This window comes from Salmo salar, chromosome ssa09 (assembly GCF_905237065.1).
Source record: "Salmo salar chromosome ssa09, Ssal_v3.1, whole genome shotgun sequence".
Classification (NCBI taxonomy): Eukaryota; Metazoa; Chordata; class Actinopteri; order Salmoniformes; family Salmonidae; genus Salmo; species Salmo salar.
In genome coordinates, this window is record NC_059450.1 from 30,558,390 (window position 1) to 30,585,456 (window position 27,067).

A 27,067-nucleotide genomic window follows, 5' to 3' on the forward strand; every position below is an offset into this window, starting at 1 on the left:
TGTATTTTGAGAGGCGAGTGGAATGACCTCTCAATGACTCTGTGTGGTGAGTCAATGACAGCTGCCCTATAACAGTCAGGCATTGCATGCTAGGCTAATATGGGACCTGACCTCAACACTACAACAGAAAACGCTGCTGGACTGGGGAAATACTATTGTAGATAGCTAAGTTAGTTAAATATACACAGAGCTGCATGTTGTCCACAAAATTGAATCCAGGGTTTGTTTAATCATATGATCTCCATGACTGATCTAGACCTTGGCACAAACCCCTACAGCTCTGCTCTGCTAAACAGAGCTCCAACTCTGGCTCCCCTCCTTGTTGGGACATCTCTAGCATTCTGTCTGGGTGCTAAGGTAAAATATATGATGGCCTACTTCTCAGCAGAAGAATGGGATGTGTGTCAATAACGTACAGAGTTGAGGTAGCTAGCTAAGAGAAAGCTGAGAGAGCAGCCATACAGTCACTGAATGGACTTCTAGAATCAGAATTCGGAACATAAAGACCACTTCCACCAGCTAGATAGATCAAACAGACCCACTGTGTCCTGTTCAATAGCCTGCATCTCTTTAGAGACTCTTCTGAGGCTCCCACCTGGCTGCCTTCCACCTGGCAGCAAAACTTGGTTATGGAGAGAGTTGAGGAGACTAGAGAGAGGAGAGAGATTGATGTCTGAGATGAGATGTCAGACATGGCCCATCGCTGAATGGCTGAAATAGTTTCCAACCAGGAGAGCAGAGTATAACAGCAGGTGTAGATAGGCCCACTTAAATGAGGGGTGTATTCTGCTTCCATCTGCACTGCCAGCGGTTACCCCCCCCCAGGGGCAGCGGCCACACTCAGGACTGTTTTTTTCCCCCATTGATAGACAGTTTGTGGATGCATTTAAGGTGTTTCCAAAACAGACATGTCTGGCCTCAAGGACAGGGCATCGGCTAGACTGTCTGTCTGGATGGATGTATCCGTTGGACTAGCTAGACAGTCACTGATGTCACTATGGCAAACAGTGAACCGATACATTTCCATATTCCGCTTTGCTTTGAATATACACTGATCAAGAGTATCATTTCAGCTAAGCCTAGGGTGTGCCAAAGTAACAGGGGAGGATTTTTTACTGCATTTCTACACACAGGGGAGCTCATTTACTGCATTTCTACACAATTTAAGAAACTCTACATGCAATTTGGAGAACAGAAAAATGTCCAGCCATTACCACCTTGTTGCTGTCGCTTTATTCACCTCAGTCAATAAGGGACTTAACATTCTACGAACACATGTTGTACAAGAATTAGCTGCTACGCACTAGCTCAGCACCGGGATTAAACCTCTAGTTTAGTTTCATGTCAAGTCAAACAGCAGTTACCTAGCCAAAGCCATGTACTACAGCCATCTTTACCTCTGCACTGTTTCGAGGAAAAGTTGCACTGTTCCCTGCAGCTACTGTCGAGGCGCTCGCCAAAAAGCCAGCCAACCATACTAACAGCTTTCCCTCCGGTCCCAGGTGTCCGCATGGTCCTAAAGTCAGCCCCTAATACCGCTAAACTGCTTCTTCCTTTTAATCAGGATTTAATCGGGATGATTTTAGCAGCCTATTTTGAATTGTTTGGTGTTGAGCCCCTGACACTGATTACCACTGTTCACTAAAAACTGCATTCTTAGCATAATATATTCAAACCTGCTTCTATCATTATGAACAAACCATGCCATTCCGTTAGGATTTCTATAAGTAGCTGCTTCTGTTTGGAAATGACAGCCCTAGCAGCAGTTGCTCAGACAGAAAAACATCTGAGTTGACCTGAAAGCACTGAGGTTGAGATTTAACCAAAACAATATCAGCTGGAAAGGAGAGATATGGCCTGTAGACAAATTAGACTGATTATAGGTGTGATAGCATTCAATCAACAGGTCAAGGAACAGCCATAGACTGATTTATAGGTGTGATCGCCTTGTATCAGCAGGTCCAGGGTCAACTATAGACTGATTGTATGCCTAGGTGTGATACAGATGTTGGATCTTAATTTGAGCCAATTTGCTACAGCAGGAAAATAATCCTGTAGCATCAGAACATGTGAATTATTATGTGGATGATAATTAATGGACACTTTTTCTAGGGGTTGATACATTTGATACAAATCAAGATAGTAGATGTGACAAACTTCAGAAGCCTTTTTAAACCTAAAATAAACTACACATTTTAAATATCATGCATTGCAGGAAAGTTGTCCTGCAACAGGGTAATGAAATTAAGATTCTATATCTGTATATGATTGCTTTGATTGCCTCCTGCTGCTAGGCAGTGGACACACAGATGGAGGAGGAGAGAGATTTGGAGTGGTTGCCCATTAGGCCCTGCATTAATCCCTAAATGTGAAATCAATACAGGAAGTGAAATGTGAGTGGAATAAAAAGGCAGGGGGATCAGGTAAAGGCTATACAGTATGCCTGCCATTGGATCAAAGAGAAATCAATGACAAAAAGAACTGTAATGGTTGCAGTTGCACATCATTATTGTATTAAAACATGATGTTGAAAAGCCGTTCGATGCATTTCTGAAAGCCGAAGTCATAGATTAGTAACAACAAATATATGAATATTATGTCTTGACCTAAGTCAAAAAGCAGTAGGTTTTGTCAGTCAGTGCCATGTAATTGCTTGTAGCTGCCTCATACTGTAGATGCATTCTGCATACAATGTGTGCAAAATAAATAGTGGGGGTAAGATATACCGGTAAAACATACCGGTAAAACATGAGCCTATCACAATGAATACAACATGCCCCCATGTTGTGGTTTGAGGAGAACATTTACACTTTGTCAAGGTGGAGATGAGTGGCTGAGACGCTCCTGGACAAGGTGGAGATAAGTGGCCTAGACCGAGGTGCGCGTGGACAACAGTGGATGCATTAATTCAGGCTACAAGTGTAGGCCTATTGACAATCACAGAATGTCATTACAATACACCTAGGTTTCCTAACAGATGTCTCATTCCATTCATCAAATTGCGGGTTGCACAGTGCACTGTTGGGGTTTGGATGCTGAAATTATTATTTTGTGAGTGGACGAATGTGTGTAGGTAGTCTACAGGAGCGCCTTTGTTAAGTGATTCTCTGACAATCAGATGAAAACATCACGACTGGTTGTGTTTATGCTACATTAAAAGGATGCATAGTGCGTGTCCATAAGGCTAGGGGAAGCTAAGCTTTCCCTAAAGTAAATTTAATTAAATTGGCCAAAAAATATATAGCTTAATTAGCTTACTCCTGTCTATACATAGATAAATAATATCATAAAAAATAGGCTACTACACCAGAAAGCATGATTTGGCCACAGAGGATCATTAGCTTCAAAAAAAAAAAAGCTTTGAATTGTTTTAAATCGCATAGCCTAATGTGGAAAGGGCCCAAAATTTAGGCAGCGCACTCTGCAAATACCAAATAGATGATTGTTGAGTTGAGACTGTCAATGAAAAGCAGAGAGGCAGGCATATCACAATATTTCAAATACAATCGCGGAAAAACAGTTTGGAAAGCAAATGGCTATTGCTGTAAAGAGATGACAATGAAAAGACTAATCTGTCTTAACTTAATTGAGCAAACAGTAGTCTATCATATTAGCACTAGCAGAGAACATCGGCCATATCCCCGGTGAGGGTGCATAATCTCTATCTTTTTCACTGGGTCAGTACCACCTTTGTTTGTTTTTGGACAATCATTTCCTCCTCCAGGTTAGACCAATGTGGTATTGTATTTGTGTCTCCCCTTTTTGTAGGCCTATTATATGTATCAGACAACATCGCTTTTATTGATCTGCTTGTCCGTGTCAGCAGAGTAGGCTACCATGTCATTTTTGTAGTATAAAAATGTGTGTGCGCATTTTGGTGTCCCATACTGGTAAGAAATGAAATCTACTTTCACCCCTGCTGTATTCTGTAGTGTTCATCATTCTGTCATCCATATTCATGGCTAACAGACCCGTGGAACTGGCAGTATTTGTATTTTTATTTATTCAGGATCCTCATTAGTTCCTGCCAAGGCAGCAGCTACTTTTCCTGGGGTCCAGCAACAGTAAAGCACGTTATATACTGTACAATAAAAAATATTACATGGCATTACATTTCATAACACTTTACACAATACATTAAGTGTGTTCCCTCAGGCCACTACTCTACCATCACATACAGTATCTACAATACAAAATAAAGGTGTACGTGTGTGTAGGGTGCGTGTCTTATCGTGTGTGTCTGTGCCTGTGTGTGTGTCTCTTCACAGTCCCACTGTTCCATAAGGCGTATTTTTATCTGTTTTTAAAATCTGATTCAAATCACATTTTATTGGTCACATACACATGGTTAGCAGATGTTATTGCGAGTGTACTGAAATGCTTGCATCAGTTATCTGATGTGGAATAGAGTTCCATGTAGTCATGGCTCTATGTAGTACTGTGTGCCTCCCATAGTCTGTTCTTGACTTAGGGATTGTGAAGAGACCTTTGGTGGCATGTCTTGTGGGGTATGCATGGGTGTCCGAGCTGTGTGCCTGATATACATACAGCTGTAGGCCTATCCAAATGTATAGTACAGGAATCCTACACTAAGCAATAAGGCCCGAGGGGGTGTGGTATATGGCCAATATCCCACAGCTAAGGGCTGTTCTTATGCATGAAGCAGTGCCTGGATACAGCTCTTACAAATACATGTTTTGTCTTACCCATGGTATACAATCTGATATACCTTGGCTTTCAGCCAATCAGCATTCAGCGCTCGAACCACCCAGTATAAATGATTAGGCCTAGGCCGAGGCTGCTGCCCCCAGTTGGGAATGAGGCGCCTTTGCTGCTTGGTACAGTATCGTCTTGGAATAAGTCTTGGGAAAACAAACAAACAAACAGCACATTCAACAGACATCATGGTCTACCACCTAGCTATAATAACAAATCATATATTCATGCAACAATCAGTCTGCTTTGTCTCCTCTCATAATGAGGCTACAGGAATTAGGTCATTTTTCTCTTTCTGGATCCCATACAAGTTTCATGAGAGCAGCAGAGCCACAGCCACTATGTATGTGCTGCTGCCAGTCTAACTGTAGAAATAACTCTGAACTCTGGACCCGTCCATCTGTAGCACGTTTTATGTTCATATCCCTGGCGTCATGGTAGACAGGCCAGGCTGGGAGGAAGCGGGTGTTTTTGAGAGAGAACAGGACAGGAAGCGTGTGTGTCTGTGGAACAGCCCTCCTCTCTGCACTAGCACCACAAACAGACAGATGGCCTCAGTAGATGGCCCGCTACGTTGAGACATTTGGGGTTAAGCTCCAAAGTTATTCTCTTGACTTTGCCGTGCAGCAAACGCACATCCTATTTTTCTCAGACAAGAGGATTTACAGATTTTACCAGAAGAAATAAGCAAATAGAATGATGGAGGGAGGGATGAAGGGAGGGAGGGATGGTGGGAGGGAGGGATGAAGGGAGGGATGGAGGGTGGAACGGAGGGTTGAAGGGATGGAGGGTGGAACGGAGAGTTGAAGGGATGGAGGGAGGGATGGAGGGATGGAGGGAGGGATGGAGAGTTGAAGGGATGGAGGGAGGGATGGAGAGTGGAAGGGATGGATGGATGGAGGGTTGAAGGGATGGAGGGAGGGTTGAAGGGTTGGAGGGAGGATTGGAGGGAGGGTTGGAGGGAGGGTTGAAGGGATGGTTGGAGGGAGGGTTGAAGGGAAGGTTGGCGAGTTGAAGGGAAGGTTGGCGGGTTGAAGGGATGAAGGGATGGTTGGAGGGAGGGTTGAAGGGATGGAGGGAGGGTTGAAGGGGTGGTTGGAGGGAGGGAACACAAACACACAAAAAGACACACAATGTGCACTATGGAACATCATGTCAGAGGTGTTCGGTTCAGGGTGCACACACGTCGTTACATAAGCATAACGTTCTGTCTGCTGCGTCTGTTAAGGGTCATCAGCCTGCCCACCTCATCTATAACAAAAAAACTAATCCAAAATGAATGAACACATTTAATTGCCTCACGATCCCCACCACCCTTCATGAAAGAGTTTCCATGCATTTCTAAGTGCTTATTTGTTTTTGCATTATTCATGTCTCTTTAATTGCACAGGGCTCCTGATCTTGTATAGCTAGTGTGCTGTCTATTCTACACTGTTTGAATTATTCAGTGGTACGACTGGCAGGGCTGTTTTCTCTTTTTAACCAGGTGCTGCACACAGAGCGAGAGAGAGAGAGAGAGAGAGAGGCGATAGTCATACATGTGTAGCAGCTGTGTGTTGTATTACATGCCTATGGTTTCAGGCACATGTATACAACGTTTGAAGGCACAGCTCTTCACAGTTTCACGTGTTGAAGGCTCCACACATACACTACACACAGGCAGACACGCACGCACACACTTATGAAGCGTCCCAGGGGTGTTCCTGTCCGTCTCATGTACGAGGACATGTTCCCCAACGTAGCCGGAGATGACAAGGGAAAGAATAATAGCCACAGATAGGCAGCACTTCCGTTGTAGAGAAATGATTCTTCTGCTAGCATGGGCAGGTGATGAGATTAAGTTTATTGATCACAACATAGCATTTAATCTCCACTGGGAATCCACATAGAGAAAATGTAAGGGAACATTTACCTGGCAAGGTTTACTCGTAGATCATGTAACTTCAGATGGGTTTTACTCTGTAAAGGAGAGTGGCACTTGACCGGATCTGGAGTTGTTGTATTTTCTTCAAATGCCAAAGCCATTACTCATTTCAGAGCATAATGAAAAAGTACTCCCCTTTCTTGGAGCTTTGGGGAGATTCAGTTAAGTCTGCATAGATAACATGTTGTGTTATATTATTCTCATGCCATTTTATGTTTGTGCTGCAGGACATGCACAGTATGTCTTAGACAACTCTATCATTGTCCTCCCTATCACAGTGTGGACTCGAGTCACATGACTTGGACACAAGTCTGACTCGAGTCTTAAATTTGATGATGACTTGATATAAAAGAAAATGACTTGGACTTGGAGGCACAAGACTCGGGACTCGACTTTGACTTGAAACTGATCAAATTATCTGACCAAGTATTGTCATGTTTTGTCACTCATTTTGTGGCACAGAGTCTCCTGTCGATTACTCTCCATGCAGCCAGAGACAATAGCCACAGCATCGCAAAAGATTGGCTAGTGAAACGCACACTAGGTTCTCTGATTGGACCAGCAAACTCTCAATCAACCCAGTTTCGAGTGAGCTAGCAAATAGATTGTTGATTTGCTGTACAGCCATAAGATCAGGTGTAGCGCAAACGTGAAATTGTAGGGAGAGAGAATTGCCATAAAGAAATATGCAGCTACAAAAAAAATGTAATAATGCCAAGAGCTGTCTAGTAGCCCCAATAAATAGACACAGATTTTTAGTTGAACAAGTCATTGCTTGTATGGACATTTTCTTTACTTGTCTTGAGACTTGTGACTCGACTAGACTTGCTCTTAGAATGCACGACTTGGACTTTACTTGCCACATCCTACTTGGGACTCGACTTGAGACTTGGCCCTTGGGACTCGACTTGAGACTTGGCCCTTGGGACTCGACTTGAGACTTGGCCCTTGGGACTCGACTTGAGACTTGGCCCTTGGGACTCGACTTGGCCCTTGGGACTTAATATTTAAAAGTTACTTGGTCCCACCTCTGCACTAACATAACAATGATATGTAATGTTGTTTAAGCTCAGTTTTAGGGTTCAAATGTTGTAATCTTTCACTAGTGATTGTTATATCCCACCATGCTTAGCTAGGCTCTCGGTAGAGTTGTCTGTATGAGGTAATCAAATCAAATCAAATCAAATTATATTTGTGACATGCACCAAATACAACAGGTGTAGACCTTACAGTGAAATGCGTACTTACAAGCCCTTAACCAACAGTTAAGATTGAAGAAAAATAAGTGTTAAAGTTTTTTTTTTTTTAAATCAGCTCCAGTTGATGGGTGGTGTGCTGCCGCTGCCTTCTCCACTGTCTTATAAATATCAGAGCCATTCTGCAAAGTTGAAGCTATTGATCCATGTACACTCTAGCCTCTCAGCTGTGTCAGCTCTAAAGGGTATGCTGCTCTGTTCTCTACTTTGTATATATTCAGCAGGCCAGGTTTCTTTACAGGGCACTAGAGATGGAAGTTACTGTAGCTTACATCAAATGTTTGGGCGGTCGTAGCAGAAAACCGCATTGACAGACTATTAAAAGATGGTTTGGCACATAATGCTGGGGGAGATACAAAGATAGTGAACACAAATTGTGACTTTGGATATTTTGTCTTATGTTAGTAGAGGACAGTGAACACAATATGATGTTTGAAAAGGTGTGGCATTAGTTGCATGAGTAGAAAACAAAGTAAAAGGCAAGCAGGCATTGATGTTTTCATTTTTTTAAATTTAACCTTTATTTAACTAGGCAAGTCAGTTAAGAACAAATTCTTATTTACAATGAAGGCCTACCCCGGCCAAACCCGGACGACGCTGGGACAATGGGACTCCAAATCACGACCGGATGTGATACAGCCTGAAATCGAACCAGATGTGAGACTGTAACAAAATTGAAACTGAAATAATGTATACTTAATTATTGATTTATCATTTGGTAATGAGGCATAGCTATTGTACAAATGTCTCCATTGTGGTTTAATATGTGTGATGTCATCATATAAACTGCTAATGGGTTTGTTTTAGTAATGATAATGGTGAGCTAAGCTGTTTTCCATGCTAGTCATTACAAATCCAGGGCAATTGATATCACGTCTCTGAAAGGGGGATATATAAAAAAGCTGCTTAAACCCTGTTACAAAATGAAATGGATCCCTTTGCAGTCAGACGCACGGTGTCCGTCAGTAGGGGAAAAAACTGCCTTAAACATAATCTCACAGTGAATAGCATTCATACTGCATGTGCAACCACAGTGGAATTTGCCAAAAGACCATACTATGGGCTTACTGTACTGTAGGCTTCTCACATCCTATTCAGACAGTCAGTTCCAGCTTAGTCCCAGGCTCTGGGCATGGATTCTGTCTTGTTTAATTGCCCTATCTCAGGAGATAGGGTTGTGTGATTGGCGATAAGTAGGCCTGGGGCCAGTGGGAAGCTACTCAGCACATTATCGGCCCATCTAAGCAGCCTGCCTGCCTGGAGGCTGGAGGCTGGAGGCTGCCTGGCTGGAGGCTGCCTGCCTGGAGGCTGGAGGCTGCCTGGCTGGAGGCTGGAGGCTGCCTGGCTGGAGGCTGCCTGCCTGGAGGCTGGAGGCTGCCTTCCATATCTATCCGCTCCTCCTCTCATCTCATCTGGGTCTTCATCCAGATTCCCACATCAGATCATATCCATGGATGTTTTCTGCTGGCTACTCGGCTCAGCTTGGTGCCATTATTTCAACTTCACCCAAGAACAGTTCAGGGAGAGTATCTTACAGGCTTACAGTGCATGTAATTAAGTGTAAGGTGCAGAGGTGAAAAGAGACAGGTAGAGGGAAGACAAGGTATTTGAACCCATTACCCTCGCGGCTACCCATCTCTGCACCACCTGCTTCTCAGTTGGAGTGTTCTGGACGTGGTCACGACTCAGATCAAAGCTGCCGTTGACCCCCGTTCCCCCAACACTGTTCAAAGCACAGGGGTCACGGAGGCTAGTAGTGATTTGAGGCAGCAGTTTTCTGGAACCCCCTCTCCTCGTCGTTATCACCCACTGAGAGCTCCTTCCTCCCGGGCTAGAACACTTGCAGCGTGGTGTCAGTTTGTTCTGATCAGACCCACCAGACTGAGGGTTTGTAGCAAGGGGGCTGTGCTCTCCTGGGGAGATGAAAGATGGGCTTAGGGAGGCCTGGCTGCTCATTGGGCCTGGTGGAGGCCAGCTATACTATATATACGGATCACTACACAGCCTGTTACTCTTGCCCTCTCCACAGCTCTCCACCACGCCGGCCGCTTAGCATATGGGCCCGCTGGTGGTTCTCTCCCCAGCAAAGCCTGATGGGATTCTGGGGCCTCCGGCTCCTCCACTGACGCTCGTCTATTGCTGAAGGCCTTGGACCACACAACAGCTACACATCACCCCATGCCCACACACACACACACGCATGCACCAACACACTCACACATATTCTCCTTTGTGAAACACAGGCAGGGGGAAGGGGACAGGTTCAACTGTCCTGGATGGTAACCTGCGATTCAGTGACCAGTAAACAACATGTCTAAGGAACCATGGGAAATCAGGTCGGTAGCTCGATAAGCTTCGTCACAGTGTCATGAGCTGCTTCAGCCTGTTTATTAATATGCAACTCATTACATGCAGCGCTGGATTTATGTTCCTTTACAATTAAAAAGGCCTGAGTGAACAGGCAAACAGGTTCACACATGCACCCATGCATGTGTACACACACACACACACACACACACACACACACACACACAGTCATGCTGTTACTCATGCTGAACAGTGTTGTTCCTCTCTTGTTATTGAAGCTCCCCAAGCATTGCTGCAGAAAAGAGGGAAGTGGTGCGAATGAAATAAGATATGGGTATACTGTCGACAATGTATTTTTTAAACTTTTTTACCCCCCAACTTACCGTCACAAATAGCTGACAAGACAACAATTGTATATTTAAACTAGCAAATATGGAAAGAGATGGCGAGAGAGAGAGGGGTAAAAGAGAGTCTGTGTGACTCAGAGCGCCTTCCTTCCAGAACACTCCATTGTCTCCTTGTGATGAAAGTCTCTGAGGGAGCAGGGCAGGGAGAGGCTGTTCCTGCTTTATACAGCACAGTGGCGGATGCTGCTGCCTGGCTCTTGGGGGAGCAGCCTTTTGCAGCATGCAGCGCTGGGTTTCAGCTCATGTTTCCTCTTTAAGATGGTGATTTATGTGAAATATTCAGTGGAAATGCTGCCGCCGCCATTTATCACTGAGGAAAAAAGTATTTTCATCCCTAAAGTCCTCACCTAAGTAAAGCTACGTCTTCAGCTGTTTGAAAATAGGTAAAAACATACATTGAGTGTATAAAACATTAGGAACACCTTCTTAATAGTGAGTTGCACCCCCTTTTTCCCTCAGAACAGCCTCAATTCGTTGGGCCATGGACTTTACAAAGTGTTCCACAGGGATGCGCGCCCATGTTGAATCGAATGCTTCCCACAGCTGTGTCAAGTTGGCTGGATGTCCCTTGGATGGTGGGCCATTCTTGATACTGGTGTACACATTCGATACAGATGGGAAAATGTTGATCATGAAAAACCCAGCAATGTTGCAGTTCTTGTCACACTCAAACCGGTTCACCTGGCACCTACTACCATACCCCGTTCAAAGGCACTTAAATCTTTTCTTTCACATTCACCCTTCCTTCCCATTCACACATACACAATCCATGTCTCAATTGTCTCTGTACGTTGTCTCCTACCCTTCATCTATACTGATTGAAGTGTAATTAACAGGTGCCATCAATAAGGGATCATAGCTTCAACCTGTCCTGGAAAGAGCAGGTGTTCCTAATGTTTTGTACACTCAGTGTATACTGTAGCGCTTTAGAAACAATTAGCAGTGTAGAAGCAGCTTGAAGCTATGTTCACTTTGGAAATATTTTCTTAGCACCTCATACTATTCTACTTTGCAATGCAAGAAGATGTCAAAGCCATGCAGAGAGACAATCAAAAATCGCAAATGCAAATGTTTCTCCAAACGAAACTGAAAGAAATGACTATGTAATTTGTTCGGGGAAAGAATGAATCAGACTTTCCTAGTCTTGCTCAGCAGCTTCATTACGTCTTGCTATGACTACCACAAAGCCAAAGCCGGGAACAGTGCATATTGGTGAGAAAACATACCAACCACAGGGCATGCATACAAATCGCTTAGAATATATTGTTTTGATAGGTATATTCATATTGGAGACATGGCTACTAGCTACTATCTCAATGTCCATGTGTGTTTTTGTGTATGTCACTGTGTGTGCATCAGTGTATGTGCATGTGTGTTTTTGTGTATGTGCATGCGCACATGTTCTGTTTTGAGGCCGATCACTTTTATTACAATAAAGAAAGCATCCATACACTGTCCACCCCACTCTCTCTCTCTTTCTCTCTCTAAGTAGAGGGAAAGAGAGAGAGCGAGAGAGAGAGAGAGAGGGAAACAGAGAAAGACAGAGAGAGACTGACAGACAGACATAGATAGGGACAGACACACAGACAGACAGACAGACAGACAGACACATCAATATGTAAGTAGGCTGTTAGTACAGTATGAAGCCACCGTGTTGCCCTGGTCCTTGTAACACCCTCCTCTATCACTCTCTCTCTGGAAAAAGAAACACCTCTCTCCAGCATCTCTCCCCCTCTTTCTGTCTCTTTGTGTCTGTCTGTCTTGTTCTGTCTCTCTATCTCTCCCTCTCTTTTTCCTCTTGCTCTCCTTTCTGGGTAGCACTCACTGAGGGTTAATAGTATGACTGCAGTTTAACAGAAGCTACCATGCCAATGTCAGACCAGAGTAGAGTAGAGCCTGTATATACTGGCCTGCACTCAGAGACTCTAGTCTGTACACAGCAGGGCTGCCAAGCTGAGATACTGTAAGAACCCTTTAGCACCCCTTCACCATGTGATTCCCTTTGAGGTATCTCTACTGCTCCAAGGTTTCCGAGAGCATTTATCAGAAAGGTGACTATATTTGCATTGGCTTCTATATTTATTAACATACAGTACAGTCTCATGCCTGTTTTGTCACTTGTGCCAAATTGTCATTTCAGTATTTTTCATATTGACGATGTTGTCAAATCTTCTATAATCTTTTGCTCAGGATTATATTAGGGTTAGGGTTTTTGGGTTATGATACGGTTCACAGTTAAGGGTTAGGGTTTTTGGGTTATGATACGGTTCACAGTTAAGGGTTAGTGTTTTTGGGTTATGATACGGTTCACAGTTAGGGTTTTTGGGTTATGATACGGATTACAGTGTGGGGTTAGGGGTTATGATACGGTTCACAGATATGGGTTATGATAAGGTTTACAGTTAGGGGTTAGTGGTTATGGGTTAGGGGTTAAGATAAGGTTTACAGTTAGGGGTTAGTGGTTAGGGGTTATGATAAGGTTAACAGTTAGTAGTTAGGTGTTAGTGGTTAAGGGGCTAGGGGTTTAAGGTTATGCTTTGGCTACATTGAGGTTAGATGTAAATATGATCCATAACACTTCGAAAATAAATGTATTGAGCAATTGGCGTGTGATGAAAACAATGTGTGGCCAGGTTATTCCAGGTTAAACGTCAACATCTTGATGTGATTCGACTGTGGTTATTTTAGGGACCGTGACACAATACCAGCCTAATTCCAGTTGACATTCATGTCAATGCTCTCACTGTCCTGAGGGCCAGCTGCCAAGCCACAGGGCTCGTTCATCCTTCTCCTCATCCCCCTTTTCTGTGTACACCAGACCACCTGCACGTGTGTTGACATATCTTAAACATTTAGGATCAGATTTTGAATGTGATGGAAACATCCCCTTTTAGAGCACTTAAAATATTCATGTTTGCGTTGTGTGTTAAATTTGATCAGTGTGAATTATAGAGGAGTGTTCATGTTTTGGCTATATGCATAATTCATCGGGTGGAGTGTCTTCCACACATCGCTCCCCTAATGCTCCCCCTGAAGTTTTGTTTGCACTCCACTGCACAGTCAGTCAGCCATTCTTTATTGATGAACAGGATACAGAAACAGAACGGTACCTCTTGCACAACTCCACCTTGTCCTTAACATTGAGTGTGACTGTGTTGGCGAATAGGATTATTAGTAACTAGCCATTGTTGCTTGTCTTTGAGTGCTGTGATGTGCTAGAGTTAATTTCATAAGCCATTGTTATTGTGCTCTTGCAATGTAGAATGCTCTTAATATGAACCCTGTAGTTTAGTTAGAAGTCTGAAGGCAGGCATGCTGTTAAACAGATGAGCATTTTTATTTTACACAGTTATGAAGGGTTTTTGTCTGGCTGTGTAATAAATTGGGACTTTACCATTCTGAATACTACTTTTGTTCAGATGTTTCCCTAGTTTAATAGGAGATGGAAGTCATTGAAAGTAGGTAAAACATGCCTTTCAAATCTGCCTCAATCTGTGTTAAATAAAGGACCCCTTCGGACTATAAATTAGCATGGACTTCCTGAACTTTGGTTGAATGTAATAATAATGCAGTAATTGCATTGACACTCTTGTGGTTAATTGCATATTCAGGGCAAACACAATGTTCCATCATGAAAAGAAGGCGATAATGTTGTGTTTTCAATGCTCTAGCATTTCCTATTCTGGATTCTGTAACACCCTATAATTTGCTTATACGTAAACAAACGATAAACATCCTGCTAGCAGAGCATTGCATTTGAGTATGTGACTTGCACCCATAAAGAATACCCATCTACATTGAATAATCCTGCCTCCACTTGCCTCAAGGACAAATCCTACAATGTCATTCTCTCTCTCTCTCTCTCTCTCTCTCTCTCTCGCATATTTATATATATCAATATAGTACCTTGCGAAAGTATTCACCCCCCTTGGCATTTTTCCTATTTTGTTGCCTTACAACCTGGAATTAAAGTAGATTTTTGGGGGGTTTGTATAATTTGATTTACACAACATGCCTACCACTTTGAAGATACAAAATATGTTTTCTTGTGAAACAAACAAGAAATAAGACAAATAAACTGAAAACTTGAGCATGCATAACTATTCACCCCCTCAAAGTCAAATATCTGGAAGACTGAAACAGGTTTCCCTCAAGAATATCCTTGTATTTAGCGCCATCCATCATCCCAGTCCCTGCTGATGGAAAAACATCCCCTCGGCATGATGCTGCCACCACCATACTTCACTGTGGGGATGGTGTTCTCGGGGTGATGAGAGGTGTTGGGTTTGTGCCAGACATTGCTTGATGGCCAAAAAGCTCAATTGTAGTTTCATCTGACCAGAGTACCTTCTTCCATGTGTTTGGGGACTCTCCAACATGCTTTCTGGCGAACACCAAACATGTTTGCTTATTTTTTTCTTTAAGCAATGGTTTTTTTCTGGCCACTCTTCTGTAAAGCCCAATTCCGTGGAGTGTACTACTTAAAGTGGTCCTATGGACAGATACTCCAATCTACACAGTGGAGCTTTGCAGCTCCTTCAGTGTTATCTTTGGTCTCTTTGTTGCCTCTCTGATTAAAGCCCTCCTTGCCTGGTCTGTGAGTTTTGGTGGGCGGTCCTCTCTTGGCAGGCTTGTTGTGGTGCCATATTCTTTCCATTTTTTAATAATGGATTTAATGGTGCTCCGTGGGAGTTCAAAGTTTCAGATATTTTTTTATAACCCAACCCTGATCTGTACTTCTCCACGACTTTGTCCCTGACCAGTTTGGAGAGCTCCTTGGTCTTCATGGTGCCTCTTGCTTGGTGGTGACCCTTGCTTAGTGGTGTTGCAGACTCTGGGGCCTTTCAGAACAGTTGTGTATATATACTGAGATCATGTGACAGATCATGTGACACTTAGATTGCACACAGGTGGACTTTATTTAACTAATTATGTGACTTCTGAAGGTAATTGGTTGCACCAGATCTTATTTAGGGGCTTCATAGCAAAGGGGGTGAGTACATATGCACGCACCACTTTTCCATAATTATTATAAATCTTTTTTCCAATTTCACTTCACCAATTTGGACTATTTTGTGTATATCCATTTACATGAAATCCAAATTGCAGGTTGTAATGCAACAAAATAGGAAAAACATCAAGGGGGGTAAATACTTTTGCAAGGCGCTGTATCTAGTAGATGTCATGAACATGTTCCAATACTGTTTGTGTGTCCAAGAATGATCTTGGCATACTCCTCAACGTTGATCAGGGAGTCATAGTGTGCTCAGCTCAACTACCTCATTACAACTGCTATACTAGCAATCATTCCTGGCAGCATCGCTGGCTATATGCCACACAGTCTCCTCAGTTTGAAAATAGTCCTGGTTGGTTTCCAGTGACACAGTTACGAGGCTGTGTCCTAAATGGAACTCTATTCTTTATATTGTGCACTATTTCTGGCCAGAGCCCTACAGGCCTTGGTCAAAAGTAGTGCCTAAATAGGGAAAATGATGCTATTTGGGACTTACAGAGCAGACAGGAGTGTATGTACTGTGTCTCTGCAGGGATTCAGGCCATTAGTCTCAAAGTGCCTACTTTACCTGCTATTCTCATATCTGATTTTATGGGGAATCATCAAACAGTGCTTTTTTAAGGTTCTCTGCAGTCTCTCTGTGTATAAATGCTATTTATAAACCACCACTCGTGGCTGTCACTGAGAGATTGCATTGAGGTTTTAGCCTCAGTAAAAACAGCTACTAATTTATATGCATGGGAATATTTGCATAGTTGTGACATTCTTTGTTTTCAAGCCAAAGCATGTAGAAAATGTGTTGATTGATGGTCCATTACCCTACTGTACATATTCTCTGTCTTTCTTAGACTTGTGATTTAGCTGAGGATTTAGATGATATTGTATTTATATTGTAGGTTCTTGTTCATGGATATAGAATTATGAAAGCAAGCTAAACCTTCCCCGGCACATTCCATTTGTCCTGGCATTCCAGCATGGCCAGAGGTGAAATAAGTATTAAATTGTCATACTTGAGTAAAAGTAAAGATACCTTAATATAAAATGACTCATGTAAAAGTGAAAGTAACCCAGTAAAAAACTACTTGAGTAAAAGTCTAAACGTATCAGATTTTAAATGTACTTAAGTACAGGGGTGGAAAAAGTACTCAATTGTCATAATTGAGTAAAAGTACAAAGTAAAAGTACATTCTACACATCAAATTCCTTATATTTAGCAAACCAGATGGCACAATTTCCTTTTCTTGACAGCCATGTTTAGTGACTCCACCAGATCAGAGGCAGTAGGAATGACCAGGGACATTTTCTTGATAAGTATGTGAATTGGACCTTTTTCCTTTACTGCTAAGCATTCAAATTATAACTAGTTCTTTTGGGTGTCAGGGAAAATGTATGGAGTAAAAATAAATTACCTAATTGTCTTTAGGAATGTAGTGAAGTAAAAGTAGTCAAAAGTATAAATTCAAAAGTAAAGTACAGATACTCCAAAAAACGACTTAAGTAGTACTTTAAAGTATTTTTACTTAAGTACTTTACACCACTGACCATGGCAATTGACTTCGTTAAGCATGATGCATCATGTCTTGTTTATTGTTGTAAAGGCCCTAATCCAGGCTTGTGAATCAGATCTACCCAGCTATGAATCAGATATTTAATGTTCCACTGCAGATCTGTATATGCAATACAGACTGCAGAGAGAGAGAGAGCGCACTCTCTCCATTATGATCTCCTATTTCTCTCCTCCTCCTCTTCCCTCCCTCATCCTCGTTCTTTCTAGTCCCTCATGCACACACAAACAGCAGTATGTATAGCCTGGAAAGGAAAATCGATGGTAAAGAATTACAGTGTGGTAATGAACATGATCCTGCTGTCTGCTCTGTGAGTGGGCAGCAGTGTTGCTTTCATTACCCTGTGGTGGTATGACCTTCCTGTGTGCTCTGGAGACAAGACTAGAAAATCACACAGGCTGCCATGCAATGCAAGTTCACTGGACATGCATGTCATGTGATTCATTGTGTCCCAGATAGCACCATATTTCCTATACAGTGCACTATGGACCCTGGTTAAAAGTATTGCACTATATAGGGAATAGGGACAGTAGGGTGCTATTTCGGATGCAGATATTGGCTCTTTACCTACCTTTAGTAGCCTGTCATGTGACGAGTACCTCTTCTCCTTCATAAAAATGACATACTGTGTCATGCCAGATCATCCTATAGGCTAAATGAGGTATTTTCCAAACGTGAGGTAATCATACATTCATACATCATACAGGCCTGTGGTTTTGGCATGTGTCAGTGTCAAGTATGGTCTGGCTGACTATGTTGATAGACCGTTATGTCGACATGATCCCATTCACTCTATGGCACGAAATTAAATTCTCCTGTCAGAATTTTTCACACCTCATCACATTGACTTTATTTAATTTGCCCATCATCCTTCCTTTGTAGCTAGGCAGCATGCAGGCAGCCATGCAGGCAGCCATGCAGGCAGCCATGCAGGCAGCCAGCCAGGCAGCCAGGCAGCCAGGTAGCCAGGCAGCCAGCCAGGCAGCCAGCCAGGTAGCCAGGCAGGCAGCCAGGTAGCCAGGCAGCCAGCCAGGTAGCCAGGCAGCCAGCCAGGTAGCCAGGCAGCCAGCCAGGCAGCCAGCCAGGTAGCCAGGCAGCCAGCCAGGTAGCCAGGCAGCCAGCCAGGTAGCCAGGCAGCCAGCCAGGTAGCCAGCCACCTAGCCAGCCAGGTAGCCAGGCAGCCAGCCAGGTAGCCAGGCAGCCAGCCAGGTAGCCAGGCAGGCAGCCAGGTAGCCAGGCAGGCAGCCAGGCAGCCAGGCTGAGAGAGTAGCTTACTTTCCTCAGTGTAATTATGGCAGTGATACCTTCCCGCGTGTCAGGGTCATGTGCTAGATGTGTCCGCTGCAGTCCACAGATCAGGCTTAAGCAAGATGAAACAGCTCCTCTGTTCGGCACCCCCACACACTTCTAATGCTGAGTAAGTGACCCCAACACAGGGATAACATTACTCACTCTGGGTGTAGAGGAGAGGAGAGCAGCAGGGGATGTGTTTTAAAGTAAAAATCTCTGTTTGGAACTATAGTGTATGAACAGGCTAGTGATGCATGTAAACACACGTTTATTCTTTCTGTTAGAATATTTAACCAGTTTATAGTTGTACTGACGTTATTTAACCAGAATCTGTAGTGATGTTATTTAACCCATTTTTTTGTTGTACTGACATCATTTCAACCAGTTTATAGATGTGCTAATGTCATTTCAACCACTTTCAAGTTGTACTGATGTCATTTCAACCCATTTTTATTTGTACTGACCTCAATCAGTTTCTAGTTATACTGGTGTCATTTCTACCTGTTTCTAGTTATACTAGTGTCATTTCAACAAGTTTTGACCCCTGGGTATTGTCCGACTAAATGGACACATTATACAAATGGATGTTCAAGACTGGGGTGAAATATAACTAAGTATCAGAGCATCTTCGACTCAGGCTGTCAGTGTCACTGCTGGTGTCATGAAATGAATGAAATGATCCAGTTCAGATGATAAATTATCTATTTTTCTCTCCCTCTCTCTGTCTTATGTTGCAGGTGTTTGAACCTGACTTACAATGGAAAAACTGCTGGTCTGTCTGTTGGTTATCGGAATGGCAGTGAAGGCCCAGATCTGTCCGAAGCGCTGTGTCTGTCAAATACTATCTCCCAACCTCGCAACCCTCTGTGCCAAAAAAGGGCTCCTCTTTGCCCCCCCGAACATTGACAGGCACACTGTGGAGCTGCGGCTGGCCGACAACTTCGTCACCAGCATCAAAAGGAAAGACTTTGCCAACATGACCAGGCTGCAGGACCTTACCCTGTCCAGGAATACCATTAGCTTCATCACGCCGCATGCATTCGCTGACCTGGAGAACCTCCGCGCCTTGCACCTGAACAGCAACCGTCTGACCCGGATAGCCAATGACACCTTCAGCGGCATGTCCAAACTGCACCACCTCATCCTTAACAACAACCAGCTGACGTTGATCCACCTGGGGGCCTTTAATGACCTGCTGGCCCTGGAGGAGCTGGACCTGTCCTACAACAACCTGGAGTCCATCCCCTGGGAGGCTATCCAGAGGATGACCAGCCTTGCCACCCTCAGCCTGGACCACAACATGATCGACTACATTCCTGAGGGGACCTTCTCTCTTCTCCAAAAGCTCAACCGCTTGGACGTGACCTCTAATAAGTTACAGAAGCTCCCTCCTGATCCTCTGTTCCAGCGGGCCCAGGTTTTGGCCACGTCTGGGATCATGAACTCTCCCTCGTTCGCGCTGAGCTTTGGTGGGAACCCACTGCACTGCAACTGTGAGCTGCTGTGGTTGAGGCGCCTGAGCCGAGAGGATGATCTGGAGACATGCGCCTCACCGCAGCATCTCTCCGGACGCTACTTCTGGTCTATACCTGAGGAGGAGTTCCTGTGTGAACCTCCTCTCATCACCCGGCACTCCCATGAGATGCGGGTGCTGGAAGGCCAGAGGGTGGTCTTGAGGTGCAAGGCCCGGGGGGACCCTGAGCCTGCCATACACTGGATCTCCCCAGAGGGGAAGCTGGTGGCAAACTCCTCCCGAACGCTTGTGTACACCAACGGCACCCTGGATATTCTGATCAGCACAGTGAAGGACACAGGATCCTTCACCTGCATCTCGTCCAACCCGGCAGGTGAGGCACATCAGACTGTGGAGTTGCTGATTATCAAACTCCCACACATCTCCAACAGCACCAACAACATCCAGGAGCCTGACCCTGGCTCCTCGGACATCTCCACATCCACCAGGGCTGGGGCCAACGGCAGCAACCACACTGGGGACACCAAAACTAGCACAGATAAACGGGTGGTCATCGCTGAGGCCACATCCTCCACTGCGCTGATCAAGTTCAACTTCCAGAGGAATATACCTGGGATCCGGATGTTCCAGATTCAGTACAATGGCAGTTATGATGACTCTCTCGTTTACAGGTAGGTTCCGTTCAATCCCCTCTTGGTGATTTTATTGACCGGATTTGTGTATGAAATTCGTGGTGAATTTAGTAATGGCCCTAATGGATTTAATTTCAATAAAGTGCACTTATAGTATTGGTTCAGAGATGTTTTTATGGAGATTCATCTGTGCATAATATTTTTTTTTCTTCTCAATCACATTCACACACCATGCAAACCTAAAATGATGTTTTATAGGCTTTTAACCACATGTTTGTAAAATAAATGATGGTGACCATCTTTATTAAGCAACACATTATACTAAACAACCAATATTCAATTGCTTAGCAATTACGCTAGCCACAATCTGAGATTTAAAAATGTTTAGCTAGTAGCTCATGCTAGATTTGTGGGATTGTAATCTATTACATTTCATGTTAGGCTGTTGTACAGTGAGCGACTGTATTTGCACAACAGAATTGAGTAAACATAGAAATATTTACAAAAAATACATGGGAGTGGAATGACAAAAACACGATCCTAATGTTATTACATCTGTTTTAGATCCTCTGTAATCCTTGAACATTAATTAGTAAAACCCCTGCAAAGCAAAACTCACATCCCCACATTGGCTCAGAGCAGGCGGGCTGTGTGACAGAGGGATCAAAGAAAGACAGCAGTCTCTCAGTCATGATTTCATATAGATTAAGATGAGCTGAACTCTGCATCGTGAAGCAGCACATAACCGGCCTGTTTTCTCTGTGATGTGAATAAGAGATTATTGAATTTCGAAGAGGTCCTCAGTAAAATGGCTAATTCAGTCTCAACAACTACAACTAACTGGAATTGCAATGGGCACATGCAGTACATTGATTTACGTAGTTGGAGAACTCCAATGGGTAGGAAGAAACCGTCTGCGATTCATTAACGAATACATCTGTCACTTTTTTATGTTGATCTAATAGGGAAGGATCAATCCCTTTGCTCTCTTTGCCTGTAGAGGCATGAATGAAAACCAATCCTATATCTTTTGAGCATAGGGCATGCAATGGCTGGCTGCAGCATCTATCCTCAGAGAGTTGGGAGTGGCGAACACCAGGCTTCTTTTGAAAGGGTTTCTAACATTAGCGTACCTTCAGGTTGTGCATTGAAGAGTATTACTCATTTTCCACTAATATAGTCTTAAAAATAACTTATTTAAAGCTTCACACAACTACAAAATCACATTATTCCCTCTCACTAGTCCTGAGTTTGTGTTCTTGTGTTTATATGAAGGATCACCAATGGTCTCTGGGTTACATTGACCTTTTGAATAGCATGTCGCCTGTCTATATATCCCACAAGCACAGGCCATTTCGGTTTTACTGTAATTTTCTCTATAGTTGTTTCCAGGGGCACAACTTTCACTGGGGACGGGGAGGACATGTCCCCCCCACATTCTGAAATTGCATTTTTGCCCCCCCAGTTTTATAATTGGAATGTGATACAAAATTAGGCAATGGTATGATTTAGGACCATGTGGACACCTCTGAGTGGATGTGGATGACTGGATGAAAAAAAAAAAAAAAAAAGATGTCCCCCCACTTCTAAAACCAAAGTTGCACCCATGGTTGTTTCACCTGCACACAGTAATTTTCCTTTCAAGCATATTTATTACTCAATGGGGGGTGATTAAAAAATGTGGGCATCAAGCAAATTGTACAGCAAGCTTTTATGTGCACACAAATCAGGAGAATGAGCCTCTTTTTAAAGCACTCCAACTTGGGCCATTTTAGCCAGCAAAAAGTCCTGTGGGGCAGGTAATACCTGGCTCAGATGTGCTTAAGGCATAAAAGAAACAGCTTCATTCAAATTAAATGGTCCCAATTTCCATGTTATTGTCCAATAAACACACCCAGGCTAACATAACAATCTTGTTAAAATTGTGTTGTCTGTGTCTCACGTGATTTTAAATAGGTTTAAACTAAAAGAAGAAAAACATTCCATTAGCTGTAGATTGCGATGACATGGCTGGATGGAGATGTGCTCTGCACATTGCCCGATGACTGTTGGTGGATGTCAAGGATGTCAACCTGCATGTGAAGTCAGCCTACATTATCTTGGTTTGACAACCTCAGGCTCAGCAAATGTTAATAGTAAATAAATCAGTGGAAGTGTTGTTTACTTTTTGGGCGCTATTGTTTTTATCTTTTACATTTTAATAGCTGAACAGTAATTTTCTTGACAATGTACAGTACTCTACACTGGTAGAGAGCCACGTTACGTGCCTGCCATAAGCTACGTTTTCTGCATGAAAGGATTCAATTAATTGAATTTCTTTGGCAATGCAGTCAGTTCCATGTGGTTTTGAGCATCGCAAAATCATAAACAACAAAGAAAGGGAAAAAATACAGTATTTACTGGTTATTCTGTGACGGTCACAGTTTGAAAGATCGATATAGCTAAGCATTTTTAAATGACAACGACAATCTCTGCCAAGTAATGTTGTTTTAACTCCTTTTTGTATAGTGATGAATATGTATACACTCGTAAGTCACTCTGGATAAGAGCATCTGCTAAATGACTAAAATGTAAATGTAAAAAATGGATATCCCTTCACTCGAAAATTACCATGATTGGCTTAAAGTCTTTCCATTGTCAGCCATTTCTAGAATTGATCAATGTGTTAACTGTTCAGAATTTTCCGGCAGTTATTTAAGACCATTAAATTCTCCAAATATTTGTCAGAAGTTGGTTAAAAAAGAGGGAAGGAATGGACAGGCCTGAGAGTGTTGTTCATGAAATGAGTCCTTGCAATGAACAGTCCTAGGCAGATATAGCGAGGACAACTTTAATAAGAGAGATAATAACACAGCTAGCCACCAATAAATGCTGCTTTCTTGGCCACTTTCTTCCAAATAAATAAACACCACAATGGCAAAGACAACATTAGAGGTCAAATGATATTCAGGAATATAAATAACATTAGCATTCACCTAGTCAATGTATGCTGTCTAATGTTATACAGGAATATTGCACACACAATGCTGTAACATCTTGAGGTTGTTTATGTTGCCTTTGAACATTTTAGGTTTCATTGCTCTCCAAAAATATATTCATTTTTATTAGCCTTGTAGTTTTGGGATAATGAGATGTGAAACAATATTTATAAAATGCAGCAACTAGCATTTTTTTTAAGACTATAGGAAATTGCTTGCCAGAAACAGAAGTATATTTTTAACAATTGGTAAGAAAAGAGTATGCATTAATGACATGAATTGTCTTTATAACACATTTAATTGAAATCCACATTGATATATATTTCCTTTGTCCTTCTCTCCTCTCAGAATGATTCCCCCCACAAGCAAAAACTTCCTGGTCAACAACCTGGCTGCTGGGACGTCGTACGACCTGTGTGTTCTGGCCATCTACGACGACGGTATCACCTCCCTCACCGCCACCCGCGTGGTGGGCTGCGTCCAGTTCACCACCGAGTCTGAGTACCTGCGCTGTCATTTCATGCAGTCCCAGTTCCTGGGAGGCACCATGATCATCATCATCGGCGGCATCATCGTGGCCTCTGTCCTCGTCTTCATCATCATCCTCATGATTCGCTACAAGGTCTGCAACACCAGTGACTCGGGCAAAGGCACCCTTGTCACCAACGTCCACTCACAGACCAACGGGGCGCAGTCTCAGGGGTGCACAGTCACACCCTCTGTGTCCAAGCAGGCCATGGGAGGGTCAGACGGAGCGGGTGGAGGATGTCTAAAGGCTGTTGGCCACGCGTCGGATACGCTAACGCACTCGTCCGAGACCTCTCTCCCAGACTGCTCTACTGCTACGTCCCAGGTGACCCAAAGCTGGAACACACCTGGATCCTCAGGGTCTCTGAAGCCAAAGCGCAAGCCTGCACCAAAGCCCTACGCTGCTGCTGCCACCCCTGAGCCCAATATAGAGGCCCTCCCCAATGCTGAGACCCAGAATACCAACCGCAACAACTCCACGGCTCTGCAGCAGCCGTCCGCCCCAGTATTCCACTCCCCGCTACCCTTCTCGCGTGTCAAGGACACCCCCATATTGAGACGTGCACACCCCAGACCCTCCTCCAAGTACCTGACCTTACCGGTGGAAGGGGTGAGGGCCAAACGTAGGTACTCTCTAAACGAGGACTCGTCCAAGCAAAACTGCTACGTTGGGACAACACAATTTGGGAATATGTGGTCTAAGCGGAGTATGTCCATGAACGGGATTGTACTTCAACAGGAAGATATAGACAGTGTGAAGGCCACCTATTCCAGTTCAGAGTGGATTCTAGAAAGCACTGTGTGACTGTTCTGTTTGCGCGTGTGTGTGTGTGTGCGTGCGTGTGTGTGTGTGTGAGAGAGTTGGGAAATCTGTTTTTGAACCATTTTATTTTTTTTCTCCTCGGGTTTCAGTTTACTTTTATTTTTATTTTCAAAGACCAACAATAAAATGGATGCTTGCCTTGTAGGAGTCAGAATTGCATCCCTGCTTTCCTTCGATGGAGAGAATCTCCAGGAGGGCTCGGAGCCCAGAGCTCAGCAGTCCATGCAGTGTTTTCATACCCATACAACAAAGAAATGAAAAAGGAAAACATTGAGAAAAAGAAAACCAACATACCTGTCCACTTATACATTACATAGTCCCATTGTTAAAGTTGTGGCAAGAGAAAAGCATTGGTGCCTTACCTCTGCATAACAGTTGTCCTTTTGCCAGGAGCACCAACAGGAATTCAGCTGTCCCTGACACAGGATGTGGGATCGAGAGGAACAAGAGCGATTTCACAAAAAGCCTTTCTATTACAAGGAAATAACATTTCCTGCATATAGAGACAATACAAAAAAACCTATCAAAGACTTGTTACTTGGCCTCTTATTAAATTGATATTTTTTCAAGACAAATTCAAGCTTTCTTTTCAATGACATTGATATTGCCTTTGTTTAAAGGCACAAAAAAAACTGTACATAGAAACAACATCTGCTGTGTTGTTATGTTGTGTAAAATAAAAAATATGAAATAAGTATATTTCAATGGTCTTGTGTTGGTAATCTCTTCATCACAGACAGGCATATTCTCAGGCTAGCCCTACCATACACTATATATACAAAAATATGTGGACACCCCTTCAAATGAGTGGATTCGGCTATTTCAGCCACACCCGTTGCTGACAGGTGTATAACATCGAGCACACAGCCATGCAATCTCCATAGACAAACATTGGCAGTAGAATAGCCTTACTAAAGAGCTCAGTGACTTTCAACGTGGCACCATCATAAGATGCCACCTTTCGAACAAGTCAGATTGTCAATGTTCTGCCTTGCTAGAGCTGCCCCAGTCAACTGTAAGTGCTGTTATTGTGAAGTGGAAATGTGTAGGAGCAACAACGGCTCAGCCACAAAGTGGTAGGCCACACAAGCTCACAGAATGGGACCGCAGAGTGCTGTAGCGAGTAGCACGTAAAAATTGTCTGTCTTCAGGTGCAACACTCACTACAGAGTTCCAGACTGCATCTGGAAGCAACGTCAGCAGAAGAACTGTTCGTTGGGAGCTTCATGAAATGGGTTTCCATGGCTGAGCAACAAAACACAAGCTTAATATCACCATGCACAATGCCAAGTGTCAGCTGGAGTGTTGTAAAGCTCGCCACCATTGGAGTCTGGAGCAGTGGAAACGCGTTCTCTGGAGTGATGAATCACGCTTCACCATCTGGTAGTCCGACGGACAAATATGGGTTTGGCGGATGCTAGGAGAATGCTACCTGCCCTAATGCATAGTGCCAACTGTAAAGTTTGGTGGATAATTAATAATGGTCTGGGGCTGTTTTTCGTGGTTCTGGCTTGGCTCCTTAGTTCCAGCTAAGGGAATTCTTAATGCTACACCATACAATGACATTCTAGATGATTCTGTGCTTCCAACTTTGTGGCAACAGTTTGTTATAGCGGCTGTTATAGAAGCAAAGGGGAGGGACCAACTCCATATGGTTTTGGAAAGATGTTCGGTGAGCAGATGTCCACAGACTTTTGGTAATGTAGTGTACCTGAGAAACCATCTCTAAGGTTCAGTCTAACCTCATCCATTAGTCCTGAAATGTTTTTGGGTTCCCATAGCTTGTTAAATGTTCCTCTGACCTACCAGTTAAACCAAGTGAATTTTTCCAGATGCTATTGTAGGCTTTCACTGGCGGGACCTCCATTTAGGGAAACACTGACAGAATCCATATGGAATTATCCATACCAAGATAAGAAAATTGCTACTATAGTAGGCGTACTTATTTTACTGGCACATTCATTCAGAGGAATGTATCAAGGCGCGGCAGGTAGCCTAGTGGTTAGAGCATTGGACTAGTAACCGAAAGGTTGCAAGATTTAATCCCCGAGCTGACAAGGTAAAAATGTCTTTCTGCCCCTGAACAGGCAGTTAACCTACTGTTCCAAGGCCATCATTGAAAATAAGAATTTGTTCTTAACTGACTTGCCTAG

General features: G+C 43.4%; 1 protein-coding gene across 1 annotated transcript in view; it reads left to right on the top strand.

Annotated features, from left to right (window-relative positions):
• The window catches only part of LOC106611182 (leucine-rich repeat and fibronectin type-III domain-containing protein 5), a 40,920-nt gene extending 15,307 nt beyond the window's left edge, over positions 1 to 25,613 (top strand). Inside the window, exons 2-3 of the mRNA XM_014211139.2 lie at positions 19,217 to 20,624; positions 23,912 to 25,613. Coding sequence (XP_014066614.2) covers positions 19,237 to 20,624; positions 23,912 to 24,896 — 2,373 coding nt within the window. The 5' untranslated portion in view covers positions 19,217 to 19,236 and the 3' untranslated portion in view covers positions 24,897 to 25,613. The remainder of the gene's footprint in view (positions 1 to 19,216; positions 20,625 to 23,911) is intronic.
• The last annotated feature ends 1,454 nt before the right edge of the window (positions 25,614 to 27,067 follow it).